The sequence below is a fragment of the Grammomys surdaster genome, unplaced genomic scaffold (assembly GCF_004785775.1).
Source record: "Grammomys surdaster isolate TR1022 unplaced genomic scaffold, NIH_TR_1.0 168, whole genome shotgun sequence".
Taxonomy (NCBI): Eukaryota; Metazoa; Chordata; class Mammalia; order Rodentia; family Muridae; genus Grammomys; species Grammomys surdaster.
The window spans coordinates 6044742-6058908 of record NW_021604616.1 but is presented as its reverse complement, the minus strand read 5'-3'; the positions used below and the strand labels follow the sequence as shown (position 1 = coordinate 6058908).

The window sequence follows — 14167 nt, the reverse complement described above, 5'->3', positions numbered from 1 at the left end:
AGGAATATCAAAACTACTGCATTTGGCTCCTGAAAATCTCTGCTTTCCCTATGTTCCTTTCCTACTCAGTGAGCTAAATCACTTAAGCACCAGAGACCAGATGACCAATTTAGGGAGGGCGGCGAGTCTACATCTCCCTTTTCCCTTTAGATTTGTTGGCCTGGTCTTTCTTTCCTCTTTCTTTCCTAATGGCATTTCGTTTCTAGGACAGTCCCTCCTCCCCGTATCTATCGGTCTAATTATCCCATTGTTCAAATCTTTCAAAAGGAAAGAAAAGCAGATTGCTCTGTGCAAGGAATGTCTTTTCTTCTACCCCGGTTCTTAGTAAGCTTTCCAGCAACTCTCCCTGAAACCAGTGTCGCAGAGCAGAGATGGGGCTTAAAGTCCCAAGGTTCTCTTTCTTATGCCACCCCAGTTTCTCCCCACCCCACCCACGCTTTTTTTTTTAAAGTAGGCTGAAGCGCTTTCAAGAGTTTGTTCTGTTTCTACCTCTGACCTAGACGTAGGACATAGAAAAGGCGCCTAGGCAGGCGACAAGAAAAAGAGATGCTTGAGAATAACCGATATAAAAGAAAAGCACTCTAATTAGGATTAACTATTTTAAAGATTAACAACCGAGCTCTGTGGAGACTTTAAAATGCTGTCTTTTGCCTTATTCATTCTTTTTTACACACACGTTTGGTGTATCAGGCTCTATTCTAAACGCTTTTAATATATGACCTTTGTTGATTAAAAAGCATTCAAACCAACATTAAATCCGTGCGTGCTTCCCGAACGTCTCTGACATATTCTTTTATTACAGGGCACGGCGGTTAAGCCTTCAAAGACAAAATGGAAAAACTTTAACCAGTTGCTACTTTATTACAAGCAAACCATTTCCCGCTGCAATTTTTTGCAACCATTATAATTAAATGCACTAGTGTAGCGAGAAAAAAATTTTTAGGGTTGTCACACCCAAGCCCCACACTCCTAATGATTTCAGGTTTTGCCTCGGGCGTTTGGAAGATCCCACTAATTCTCTCGTGTGCTCACGTGGCAAACCTTAATTTCAAGGGGTGGAGGAGTGAAGCTATCATTGAGCGCTGGGAACTCTCGCTGTGGCCCCCTACTCTAGCTGGGAAAGCGAGACCTGGAAAGCTCACACTCGGCTGGATAACCAGTGCTAAAACACTGGATAACCACTGGGTGCAGGCCTGGATTGCACAGGGCCAGCAGCCTCGGGCCGCCTGCTCCGTACCGGAGCAAAAGCCCTTCTGTCCCCGAGCACCCAGGCGCCCGCCCAGAGACTGACTGCCAAGCTGGGGAGTCCGCCACCCACGGTTCTGCGGTCCAGCAGCGCTGACCCCATCCTGCCTCGCCAGGCTCCGCCCGGTCCCCGATGACCCTGTGATTTGCCTGGAGTTGAGTTTCAGAAGACAGGACAGAAAGTTTCAGATTTCTGTTCACACGGTTATTGAAGGCACCGCGGTGAGAACCGCACAAAAGAGACCAAGGCCTGTAGGGAAGGGGTTTTGTGTTTTAACGACACGCTGGCTGCAGGTCCTTGGCTTTACTCTGGCTCCTTCCCACTCTCCATCAACCCAATCTGCACCCGAGTCCAGTCTTTTGCTGTCTCTTTTTCTCTTGTCCTTTCCTGCCGCACCGGTCTAGTGTAACCAGGGAATGGAGTTAAGAAAGGGTGCCTTAGTCAGATTTCCAGAAAGATAATTATCTATGTAAGGTGGAGAGGGTCTTGGTGGTTGATGGATGCCTCTTTTCTCAAAGGCTTTTTTCCACCAAGCACAAAGCAGGCCGAGAGCATCATGTGGAGTCTCTCGTTGGACCCCCACCAACCCACCCAGCGCTGCAGCGCCAGACGGTCCAGCGCACGCCCGACTCCCCGAGACTGTCTTGTTCACTTCCTGAGCGCGCGGAAAAGTTGGCAGAGCCCGCTCAAAAGCCCCACCGTATACAGAGAGGCAGCGACTTGAAAACCGTCTGAAAACACACCTAGAGTTTATACAACCCATGCTGTCCGTTCACTAAGAATGAGCGACCCGGGCAAACTTTACAAAACAAATTCAGTGTACAAGTAAGTACGAATCTTCTCGCCTCGCCTCGGATGCTAAATCCGTGGCTGCACACTCCTGAGAAATTGGAGGGATGACTGGAACATTTAATTTGGATAATCCAAGTCCGAGAATTTTGAGCTCGAAAATCGACTCAAATTTGTGTCCTAAAATCCCGCTTCCAGTCAGTAGGGAAGCCTACCATTTACTCTGACAGTCTACACTCCTCTCTCTGGTTTCTGTGGCCAGAGATACAAAAGAAGTAGCCAAGAGGTGGCAAATCCAACGATGCATCGGGCCAACCTCCTGCGGTTAGGCACCTGGACCCGCAAATGGGCGTCCTTTATCTATCCACAACCCAGAGGCTGCGGAGCTGGCAGGGTGAAAAAGTAACTTTGACTTAAAGCTTTCAAAATCCCCTGAGGGTCAACTGACCGAACCAGTCAGCCACTCAGTAGCCTGAGTCCAGAGGAGGGACAACCCAGAGGGATGGGTCGCCGAGCCTAGAACCCCCACTCCCACCCCCGACATCACCCACGCTCACTCGCACTCAGCCACGCGCTAGCGGTTATTCTTTAAACCTAGGGTAGAAACTCGGCGGGAGAGATTGTGGCTTGCACAGGAGGGCCCAAACCCCAGGAGCCCGCGCCCGACACCCCCGCCCCGTGTACTCTAGCGCCTGCGCCCGCTCCCGCTTCAGCAAGTCGCCGCCAGCGCTCCACTCCCGGCTCCCAGGTGTGCGGCCGCGTTCCCACGCCTCTGCCGACGCCTCTCGGCGGCCATTGGCCAGCGTGGGCCCGCCCCCCCATATTAGCCAATAGAAAACCACACCGTCCCAGAGAGGCGGGGCCTGGAGCGTGGCCAGGGCGGGCACGGGAAGAGGCGGAGGGGCCCCGCCCGCGCTGGGGGGCGTGGCCAGCCCCGGCTCTTGCTGCGGCGTGGGAAAGAGTCTCCAGGAGCCGACCGCGCCGCCGAGGAAGCGGCGCCTGCAGAAGCGGGGCAGGGAGGGAGGGAGGAGGACCGCGGGGAGCGCGGTGCGTCTGGCTCCGCGTCCGTAGCTGCTCCTTCTTCCGCCGCAATGAAGCGCCCTTGTGAAGAGACGACCTCCGAAAGCGATCTGGACGAGACCATTGACGTGGGGAGCGAGAACAATTACTCCGGGTGAGCGCGGAAAAGCAAAATAGTGTCCGGGGAGCTTCGGGCGGACAGCAGACCGTTGTCCCCCGGAAGTGGGTGCTCATGGAGCTAGAGTCGGGGTGGGGCGAGAGATGGGGTTCGCACTAGGCGAGGGACGCGACTGGAAGGGAGCTGGACCCGAGCGTGCAGGAGAAGGCGAGGGAGGGTCCCGGGCTGTCAGCTCCGGGCACGCGTACTGGCACGTCCGGGCGACGCCCCCGATACTGGAACTGTATTTAGGGACAGTTCCAAGAAAAGAAAAACAACTAGATTTCTGTTTTGAGAGAAAGTGGGATCACGACTTGAGTTTTTTGAGAAGTTAAAGCTAAACAGGCTGAGCTGCCCGGGTTGACAGAGAGTAATCTGGGTGACTCACCCATGAGTGACAGAAGTAAGGAAGGGATGAGGCAGCGTTGCTTTAACTGCTTGTTCTTTAGTCTCCAGAAGATCAGCGTTCTGATCACAGGAGACAGACCTCCCGTTTCCTGTGACAGGAAGATTACCTAGGCACTTTAGAGCCAAGGCGGGTCAAATGATAATTGCTTTTAATTGGCATGCCCAGAAGCACCGTAATTATTTATTTGCAGCTGTCATTCAAAGAATGAAATCCTTCCCGCATATAGATAACTGTATTTATTTCACAGGCTTATTTTAAGACGTAGAAAGTCAAAGCCTGAGAACAGCAAGAGCAAAACAGATGCTTGAGAGGCAGTTTACCAACTCTCTCATTGTTAAAGTATTCTTTTAAAAAATGAAGCCGGAGGCTGTCGTGTGAAAGGGTGAAATCTGTAGAGAATGGATGAGGAAGAAGGAGTCGGTTGGTGTCTAATTAAGACCCAGAAGTGAGATGATGAGGTGGTAACAGAACTTCTACATACGAAAGAGAACACATAACAGGACCTGGAGAATTTAAGACCCTAAAGAAGTAAAGTACCTGTGAATTTCAAAGCGACAAAAAGTCCTAGGAGAGTATACATTAAGCAACCAACTACATAACCAAATAATCAGTTGCTTGAACCTTGCAGTATAAAAAAACCTTTTAGTAAACTCAAGGTGGATTGCAACTTCTTCAGATGTAAGCTTAGTTTCCAGGCTGGTGGCACAGTTTCATTTTCAAAGTTAAAGCATGCAAAGTACAAATCGAAATTTCGACTTTCCATTCAATGATATGGTTAGGATATTCTTTTAAAGGATCAATATGCAAAACTTAAAATCTGTTCATTTTAGGTTACCGAATATGAGTTGTTGAGGTTTTGGAATGGTAGAAGTATTTGGTTTTGTTTTAAAAGTTGCATGTAGAGGCGCATTTGACATGTGGCGCTCAGGATCATTCCGTATGCCTCGCAGAAGGGAATAGGAGGGACACATCCAGATGGATGGTTGACTTTTAAGAAATACGTGAGGAGAAATAGGACACACTAATCCCTGACCTCTCACCCTAACTGGCTATCGTTATTTCATTGGAGAACTCAAAAGTTCAGGTTCATTTTGCCACTGGAATTGGCAGCAAAATTACACAGTAGCATTTTGAAAATTATGTTTACTTATTGAGTGTATGTGTTCCTCAAACTGCATGTCACCATCACTGTCAGTTCTGTTTGTGGAAGTCCAAGTGGTTCTTCCCCATGCATCCTGTGGTTCCAAGGGATGAAACTCAGGCCAGATGATCAAACTTTGTGGCCAGTTACCTTAACTTGATAAGCTGTCTCAAGGCCTCGTTAACATTTTTAAGACATAATTACTATCCCAAAACTAAAATAAAGTCCCCCAAATATCAGAGATATGAAAAAGATCAACAGATAGAAAAGTATTATAATGCACGATCAATCAGAATATTAATGGGTACCATGACGTGGGAGGGGGAGGGGGATTATGACAGTGATACAGCACCTGACTAGTCTTCCTCCTTCACAGGCACAGTACAAGCTCAGTGATGAGGTCAAATTCACCGACAACCACCTCTCAGATTATGGCAAGAAAGAAAAGGAGAGGGGTAGGTGACCCTCGTTGTGTCGTGTAATTAAGCCTGTGTATCACTGCTGTCATTTTCTTACTTGGATAATTTTTCTGTGTATGTACCCTTAGATTTTTGTTTTGCTTTCTTTGGGCTAGATCATAGAAAAAAGGCGTCGGGATCGAATAAATAACAGTTTGTCTGAATTGAGAAGACTAGTGCCAACAGCTTTTGAAAAACAAGTAAGTTATCGCCCCCCCCAACCCCATCCCCAAAAAAAACAACTCAAAGCATCTGACTTTCTGAGAATGTGGGTTCTTCTTGAAGCTCATTAAAATAATGGTGTGTGCTCTGTGCACCCTGATCTGGCACAGAACAGCTATTTCAATAAAATGCTTTGTTGTGGCAGAACTATTAAAAACATAATCCATCATGAAGTTGAAAACATTTCCATTCTTCAGCTTATTTTCCCCTTAAGGGTAACAGTGTTTCTGCTTTCTCTGTTCTTTCCATGAAACCAGAAGAGATTTTGTTTAAAATTGTGCTGAATGTAGTGTTCTTAAAAAAAAAAAAAAGTTTTATATGTGAAATATCATTTTTCCCTCAAACATTGAAAATACTATGTTTTTTTTTTTAAAAAAAAATCAAAGTTAAGGAAGTAAGATTTCTATTTTGGTTTCCTAAATTATACTGATACGATTTATTTAGCAAGCTACTTTCATTTTTAATTCTTGGGTTAATAGAACAGTGTTTGATTTGGAATATAATTTGGAAGTTTAGTAAAAAAAATCAAATTAGTCATAAGTGTTGTTTTTCAAAGTTCAGGTATTCTTTTGCATAAAAAAAGTAAAAAGCGATTGCCATTTGGGAAAGTAGAAAACAAGCACGCTTTCCTTTGTAGCTTTGAGTCTGCATGTGAGTCTCTTGTTCTGCCTCTGTGGCTGATGCAGAGGTTTCTAAGGCTTCAAGTATGTAGCCATTTCTGTGCTGAAACTGTTTTCAGTTGCGTTCCAAATTGGATACAAACATCGGTTGGTTGTTTATGCCATTTTTGTTGGTTTGTTTACTTTGTGATTCTGCAAACACTGTAAAGCAAGCTCCACAGAGAACCTTTGGAGGCCATCCAGGGCCACTGTTGGCCACGGTCATAGCAGCTACTCGGACATCCTCATGGACACGGCGAACAAGGAGATGTACAGGACATGCTATGCTACTGTTGTCTCATGTATTTAAGATGGAGAAAAACTAGACATAAACTCTGCAATTCATATACCAAGGCTGTCTTTAATAACTTACGTTAAATTACACTTCGGAAAAGTGCATTGCAAATGAAATGGCAATAACCTATGCTTGTTTGTTTGTTTGTTTGTTTTAGTTTTTTGAGTACTGAAATATCTACATTCTGACACTGAGAAGCAGTCACTCTGTGATCTTTTTCCCTAATCTTGGTTTATTAGACTCTTTTCTTAAATATTGACTTAAACCTTAAGAGCAAGCCTCAGTCGTTTGGCAGCTAGTTACTGTAAACACAAGCTTTCCTATTTACAGAGTCTGGCTGCCAACCCCAGTGAGCTGGCCCTGCCACAGCTAGAGGAGAACACTCTGTAGAGACTCTGAAGAACTGACACTCCGCTATTTACTGTTTGTTGATGATTTAAAAAAAAAAAACAGTATAGGGAAAAACCATATTGGTTTAATTATTCAGCTTCTCTAAGAAGTTAGAAGTCAGCAAGCCCCAAGTCACTATAAGTGGGGCATTTCTTTCAGTTGGTTTCCAATGGTTACTTTATTTAAGAAGGGGAACAATGAAAATGTATTTGCAAGACTAGGGTTTTTGTAGGGTTTTGTAAGGTTTTTTTTCTTCCAATAATTTACTCTTTTTTATTCACTTTACATCCTGATCACAGCCTCCTCCCTCCTCCCTTCTCAGTCCCACCTTAAAGTCCCCCATTGTCCCCTCCCCTTCTCCTCAGTAAAAGAGAGCCCCATCCCTGGACATCTAATCTGGCAGGACTAATCAGTCCCTCACCAACTGAGGCCGAGCCAGGTAGAACCAGGCAGTCCGGGTAGGGAAAGGGGATCCATTGGCAGGGAACAGAGATCAAGACAGCTCCCCGACCCCACACTTGTTAGGGAACCCACATGAAGACCAAGCTGAATGTTTACCACAAGACTATTTTAAGAATAGTTTTTGAATGATTGGTAAATCCTTAGGCACAAAAGATGTTCCTTAAGTAACTCCTTAAGTAAACTACAAATTAGCCCTTTGTGTTTGTGATCCTAGGATTCACAGTGACACCTGCTGGTGACCTTGAACGTCCTTTCCTAGTTTGTTTCCTGTACTGGTTCTCTTCAAGACTTACTGGGATTTTTCTATTTTTGAACGTTCTACTTTTGATGCTTTGTTAAAGTACTATATCCATATCCTCAAGAATTAACATTCAACTGTTTAACTGCTGTAGACTTCAATAGTAATGACAGTAAATGTTCCTTAAGAAAATATATCATTAAGGAAGGCAACGTTCAAAGTTCAAGAGCTTTGCAGTTGGCATGGTGTTTGTAGGATGATTTTAGGAACATAATTGCTTTAGTATTTAATGAATCAGTTCTTTGATGCCTTGTTCTAGTCTTTAGAAATTGCAAGTTGCCGGGCGGTGGTGGCACACGCCTTTAATCCCAGCACTTGGGAGGCAGAGACAGGCGGATTTCTGAGTTTGAGGCCAGCCTGGTCTACAGAGTGAGTTCCAGGACAGCCAGGGCTACACAGAGAAACCCTGTCTCGGAAAACCAAAAAATAAAAAAGTTGCAAGTTAATGCCATCAGCTATGGTGTAGTAATTGCTGTTTTTTTTTATATAAAGTTTAGAATGAATACAGAGTCTGCCCAGATGACTCAAAGGTTAAAAGAATGAACTGTACTTCTAGCGGACACAAATTTGGGCTCAGCACTCACAGTGGGTGGCTCACAAGCATTTTTAAGTCCAGCTCCAGTAGGTTCTGGTACCTCTGACCTGTATAGGTATCTGCCTGTATGCACGTGGGGGGGTGGGGGGGGAATGGGGGAGAAAGAGAGAGAGAGAGAGAGAGAGAGAGAGAGAGAGAAAGAGAGAGACACACACAGACTCTCACACACATACACATAGATACACTTACATATGCATATATACAATTAAAAATTTTCAAGTTTTTCCTGTGATGAAATTAAACATAGAATTTTATAATGAGGCGAGATTGGAACTCTAGTACTAAGTTCAGTATGTAATATTCCAAGATAGTTTCTGTAGGACTCATGAGACTTTATTATTTGTTTCTGAAGGGATCTGCCAAGTTGGAAAAGGCTGAAATATTGCAAATGACAGTGGATCATTTGAAGATGCTTCAGGCAACAGGGGGTAAAGGTAAGGTTTGGTACCATTCTTCACCCCCTTTCTACCTTTCTCTTTTCCTCCTTTCTCTTTAATATCCTAAAGAAGTCACAGTTGAACAGCCCTCTAACAAGCTGAGATAGGCAGCCCCAGATTAAAGCTGTGGAAATCAGTACTTAATGGCAGGATTGAACTCGTGGGAAAGAACTGCTAGAACAAAAGAAGCACTTGACCCCAGGGCTTGTGTTTGCTTTCATAATACTGTGGGAGTGCAGCTTCCTTCACAGCCGCCTGCTCAGACGTTTGTTTGGGATTTGAGAAGTTCATGCTGGAATCTGTACAGAAAAACAAGGCAAACACACAAACATCCAAATATGAACGAGGCTGGGGGTGCACCACTCTCCTCTCTCACTTTTATTCAACCCAGGCTGGGACCTGGATAATTTAGCCATTTAAAGAAGATAACGCTAGAATTAATTTTTTGTCATTGGTTCCCAGACCATTCTGGCCTGTCTTGACTTTATACCAGCCACAACATTTGAAGTACAGGTACTAAATTTCTACTAGAAACATCAACAGAACAGGCTCTTCCTGGGAGGAATTCACAGGAGTAGATATCCACATGCCAAGGTAGAATATCGTCTGTACTGGACAGGAGTAAATCATAGAAGAATTGTCAGGTCAGAGTAGGACCCCCATATTAAAAGAACAGACACAAAAAGGATGATATCGTGAGAGTCATGATACTCATTCAGACTCATTGTCCTGCTTCCACTCCGGTCTGACCTCAGGTTGCCCTCTTAGCTTTATGGTTCTTCAAGGGTGCCTTTGATATCCATCTCAGCCAGGTTTGTACACAACTGAACAAAGAAAGCTTCAAGGTGTAAGTGCTGGGACTGAAGGCTGAAGGCCTCCAACGTGCAACATAGGTTTTCTCTACAGTCTATGGCCCTAGATCTGAGCAAGGCGGGGCAGGGCATGGAATTAAAGGCAAATCGCTTTTACTAATCTGAAAACTGATAGATCATCAGCCTCGACCCAAACCATCCCCTACTTATGGCAGGAGGAGAAACTGCTGTATGTGATGTCTATAATCTACCTCAGGTCACAATGTCCTAAGAAACTCTCTTGAACCAAGCCCAGTCAGTATAGGATGCAAATATTCTTGTAACGTAAAACCAATGGTTAGATCTTAGAAGTCAGTTATCCCACCCAGCTTGGCTGCAACCTTTGACCTGAGTTGGAAGTAACTTGCTGGTCTTCGAGGATTAAGCTAGCAGCATGTGCTCCACAGGTCCCGCTACCTTGGGATTCCAGGAGAGCAATGAAGTTAGTTGTGGTCAAGGAAGACTATGGATTACTCTACCTTCTCTCGAATTGATAGCCATGAGGTAAAGGATTGCTGCCAAGGGCTCAAATATTTGGCATGCATTGTACTTCTAAAGAGTAAAGTTGTCCTCTCACCTTATAGCAAGTCTTGTATTACTTCTTATTTGTGACTACTTGAGCAGTCCTAAATTCATGCCAGAGTATTTCCAACCATATGCCATACAAGTTGCCTGACTGCTGGGTCCCTAGAGAGGCCATCCCAGGAAGAATGTGTAGGCCTTGAACAAGAGGAGCCGCCAGGGTTTGCTCACATGCCCAGAATCCCAGTTGCCTCTAGTGCAGAGGAAGGACATGGGCTCTAAGGTACTTGGATGATAGTGACTTCCGGTTCTCCAGTTCATTAGCTCTGTCACTGGGGCCACATCACCTCATCCTTTCTGACCCCAGTTTTATCCTTTGTAGTATAGAGTCTCTGATGAAGGACTCCTCACAGGTGTACTATAGAGTCTCTGATGAAGGACTCCTCACAGGTGGTTGTAAATGAATTGGCTTGAAGCCTAGAAACCTGCACTGGTACAAAGGAAGTGGTTATGGGCATGTGTTATTGTTGGCTCAAGGCCCACTTATATGAGACGGCTGCTCGTCATCATTTCCCTCTGCTTCCAACAATAGAACAGGAATTACATAATTCATATTCCTTAAGATGCAATAAGACCCAGCCATATACGGCCGTATAGCAAGCAAACTTCAAATGTCACTTACTTTACAAGCACCAGTGAAATTCAAATAAGTTAATATGTCCCTTTCAGTCTCTCATAAGATTATAATAGTTTCTAGGGAAAAACCCAAATTCTTCATTTTTTCAGTGTCTCTGGACTGTGATTAATACCTTCTCCTTTTGAGAAAGTCAGAAGCTCAAGCATGAAGGCATGAACCCTAAAGACTGTCATGTGGGGTCCTTCCATGGAGACATCCTCATGAGGAACAGCCATTTCTCTTAATCCCAGGGACTTTCTTAATGACTGCTCTGGAGTCTAAGGATACAAATCAGTTTTACTGCTGATATCCAGCCCTTCATGATAGTCTCTTGTTCAGCTTAGTGCTATTTCTGCTGTCCTGGCGGTTATATTTGCCCCAAACACCCTTTTCTCATTTCCAGATTACTCAGTAAACATAACAGCAGCTTCTCATAATGCTTCAATTATGAAATAGTCTAAAGGAAATAGACAATTTTTGCTTTGTCAAAGCATAAAGTGATACATTGTAAATGGTTTCGAGGAAAACACCTATTTTGGATTACAGAGGTACTCAGAGACAGACTGTACATTTAGCTGTGCTGGTCCTTGGTCCCAACTCCCTGAACCATTTTCTATTTAAAAAACAAACAAACAAACCAACCATATTGTTGAGGAAAGTCATTATCCCACAATACTAAAGCTAAGACATCCCCTCCCACACTCCAGGAGGTATTCAAAACATGAATGCCTCTATTTTATTTTTTCTTATTGTGACATGTCAACCCTAGTTTAACTACAGCATTGCTGAAGTTGTTGTGCATGCCATTTGTAGAGTATCCTTTCTTTACTCCCGGAAAAAAAAAAATCATCGTAGCCATGGTGTTTTCAGAAAGAGTCATCCCATCTCTAGAGAGCACAAGAGCGGGACCTAAGTGGGTGGCTGTTCTCAAAGCCATATCATTTTCTTTTCTTTCGCCCCTCACCTCTGATTCTCCTCAATCTTTTTAGGCTACTTTGACGCCCATGCTCTTGCCACGGACTTCATGAGCATTGGATTCCGAGAGTGCTTGACAGAAGTGGCTAGGTACCTGAGCTCCGTGGAAGGCCTTGACCCATCGGACCCATTACGTGTGCGCCTTGTCTCTCATCTCAGCACCTGTGCCTCTCAGCGGGAGGCGGCAGTGATGACATCCTCCATGGCCCACCACCATCACCCCCTGCACCCTCACCACTGGGCAGCGGCTTTCCACCATCTCCCCACAGCCCTGCTCCAACCAAATGGACTCCACACATCGGAGTCAAGCCCATGTCGCCTGTCCACATCTTCAGAAGTGCCTCCTGCTCATGGCTCTGCCGTCCTCACAGCAACGTTTGCCCATGCAGATTCTGCTCTTCGGATGCCATCAACGGGCACCGTCGCACCCTGCGTGCCACCTCTCTCCACCTCTCTCCTGTCTCTTTCGGCCACTGTGCATGCCGCAGCTGCAGCGGCCACCGCAGCTGCACACAGCTTCCCTCTGTCCTTCGCTGGGGCCTTTCCCATGCTCCCATCCAATGCGGCGGCAGCAGCCGCGGTTGCTGCTGCCACAGCAATCAGCCCACCCTTGTCAGTGTCGGCAGCATCCAGTCCTCAGCAGACAAGCAGTGGGACAAACAGTAAACCTTACCGACCCTGGGGGACAGAAGTTGGAGCCTTTTAAGTTATTCTTGAATCTCTTTGCAATAGTAACTGATGTCCTCCATCCATTTCAGAGTCAGCTTCAAACCTCTGCGCCCTGAAGGTAATCCTACAGATATGTACAGATCCACACAGCATCAGTAAAGTGATTTGAGAAGCAAACTTCGCACAAATGGAAATGTAGTATTTTTTTTCCTTTGTTTAAGGCAGTTGCAATTGACGTCAGCAACTTGAAAGCAGCACACCTATCTCCATTTAAGCTTTTTATTTTTTTTGAAAAGACACCGATGTCACCATCCAGTGGTGCATTAATACTCCTGACTTGGAAAAGAAAAACTCTTGTAACTGAGCTCTCCTGATGCTAGAAGGGAGAAGAAAAATAAAAAATTACCATGTTTTCTAAGTGCCTGAACTAAGGAATGTAATGTCGCACAAGATCAGAAGGGTATAGCTGTTAGGTAGAGAAAAGGAGCGAGCAGACAATGCATTGGGATGCAGATACAGTGTTCTTTGGAAACCAACAGGTTTTATTGGCCAGAAAGATGAATGAAAATTAAGTCAAAACACCTAGTTTCATCTTTGTTTTCTTTATACAGACTTGCCATGCAGTGACATTTAGCAATGCACTGAAATAAGCAATTCTGCCAGAGCCGCCCCCCCTCCCCTTAACAAGCATTCCTGCTCTGCCTTCAAGGTTCCATACCTCTGGTGAGCCCTGGCTTAAAACACAATGCTTCTTTATGTAACCTTACAGGTACACAATGCACTAGAAGCAGTTCCCTACTGTGCGCCCACCAGAGGCTCATTCATGCCAACTCAAAAACTCTTCAGTTTGCAAGAGTTTGGATTAATTTATTTCACTTGGACTATTTTTATATATTTAACTTCTTTGGTTTTCTCCTGACAACGTGTAATGTCTGTTCTTGTCTGTTTGGAGGTGGAGATGTTGTATTTCTGGAAGTAAGTCGATAAGGAGGGATGATATGGAAGGGAAAAGCTACATGATGTAAATGCCCTGGTCAAGTTAAAGATTGCATTTGATCCCAAATCACAACGAATGTATGAAGTGAGGTGTACATAAATTATTTTTGTCCATGCCTAGATTAGTGCTACATAATGGTGTTTTGGTTTGGATTTTTTTATATTGTTTAATGACAAAATAATCTCTTAATACGTTGAAATTGAGCACATGAGATTTTATATTTGAAAGATAAAGACACAGCATGTATTCTTATGCACTTCATTTCTCTGCTGTGTGGAGAAAGCAATAAACAAGAGAATATTAAACATTATGCAAAGTTATACTCATAAATATGTTTTTAAAGTTACTGTACCTAGTCTTTTCTGTATTACTTTGTAACTTTTTTTCTATGCAAAAGTCTATGTTTCACTAATTAAATGATGTCCTTTTTGACTATCTCATGTGGATGAGTTGCTTTTCAGAATGGCAAGCTGACATTGCCTTTCATGTGAGGAGGTCTTATTTTACTGACTCTTTCAGCCATAGCTTTGTGCTATGTGTTTCAAAATCATTTAACTTAGGAATTCACACCTTACTTTAAAAGAAACTTTATGGAGCTTACGGATTAAAAACAGGTAAGAACTGCAAAGGCAAAAGGTGATCATTTTCCTCTACCTTGTGTTGCTTCTTCCTTGTTTGTTTGTTTGTTTGTTTATCTCCTTGTTTATTTTAGACAGGGTTTCACTGTGTAGCACACGCTGGCCTAGAATTTGCTGCCACTCTCAACAAGTACCATCATAATCATAACTTTCGCTCTTGGAAAGTATAAAAAGACTTCCAAATAAGAGAATACCCAACACAGAGAATGAGCTGGAATGTGTCATATTGTGTAGCTCAAATCTAAACATGGTCGTGGGACA

General features: G+C 44.3%; 1 protein-coding gene across 1 annotated transcript; it reads left to right on the top strand.

Moving 5' to 3' along the window:
- The first annotated feature begins 2996 nt into the window (after positions 1–2996).
- Positions 2997–13703, top strand: Hey2 (hes related family bHLH transcription factor with YRPW motif 2). Its single transcript, XM_028766473.1, has 5 exons — positions 2997–3209; positions 5139–5217; positions 5337–5420; positions 8494–8575; positions 11617–13703. Exons 1-5 carry the CDS (start codon positions 3127–3129, stop codon positions 12306–12308), a joined length of 1020 nt encoding a protein of 339 aa, XP_028622306.1. The 5' UTR covers positions 2997–3126; the 3' UTR covers positions 12309–13703.
- Positions 13704–14167: the final 464 nt, after the last annotated feature.

What these genes read in the sequence shown, in the direction of transcription:
- Hey2 (XM_028766473.1), top strand. Translation starts at nt 3,127, where the DNA reads ATGAAGCGCCCTTGTGAAGAGACGACCTCCGAAAGCGATCTGGACGAG. An exon ending in AGCGAGAACAATTACTCCGG is followed by an intron (nt 3,210 to 5,138) that starts GTGAGCGCGGAA and finishes CCTCCTTCACAG; the next exon opens with GCACAGTACAAGCTCAGTGA. An exon ending in CAACAGCTTTTGAAAAACAA is followed by an intron (nt 5,421 to 8,493) that starts GTAAGTTATCGC and finishes TTGTTTCTGAAG; the next exon opens with GGATCTGCCAAGTTGGAAAA.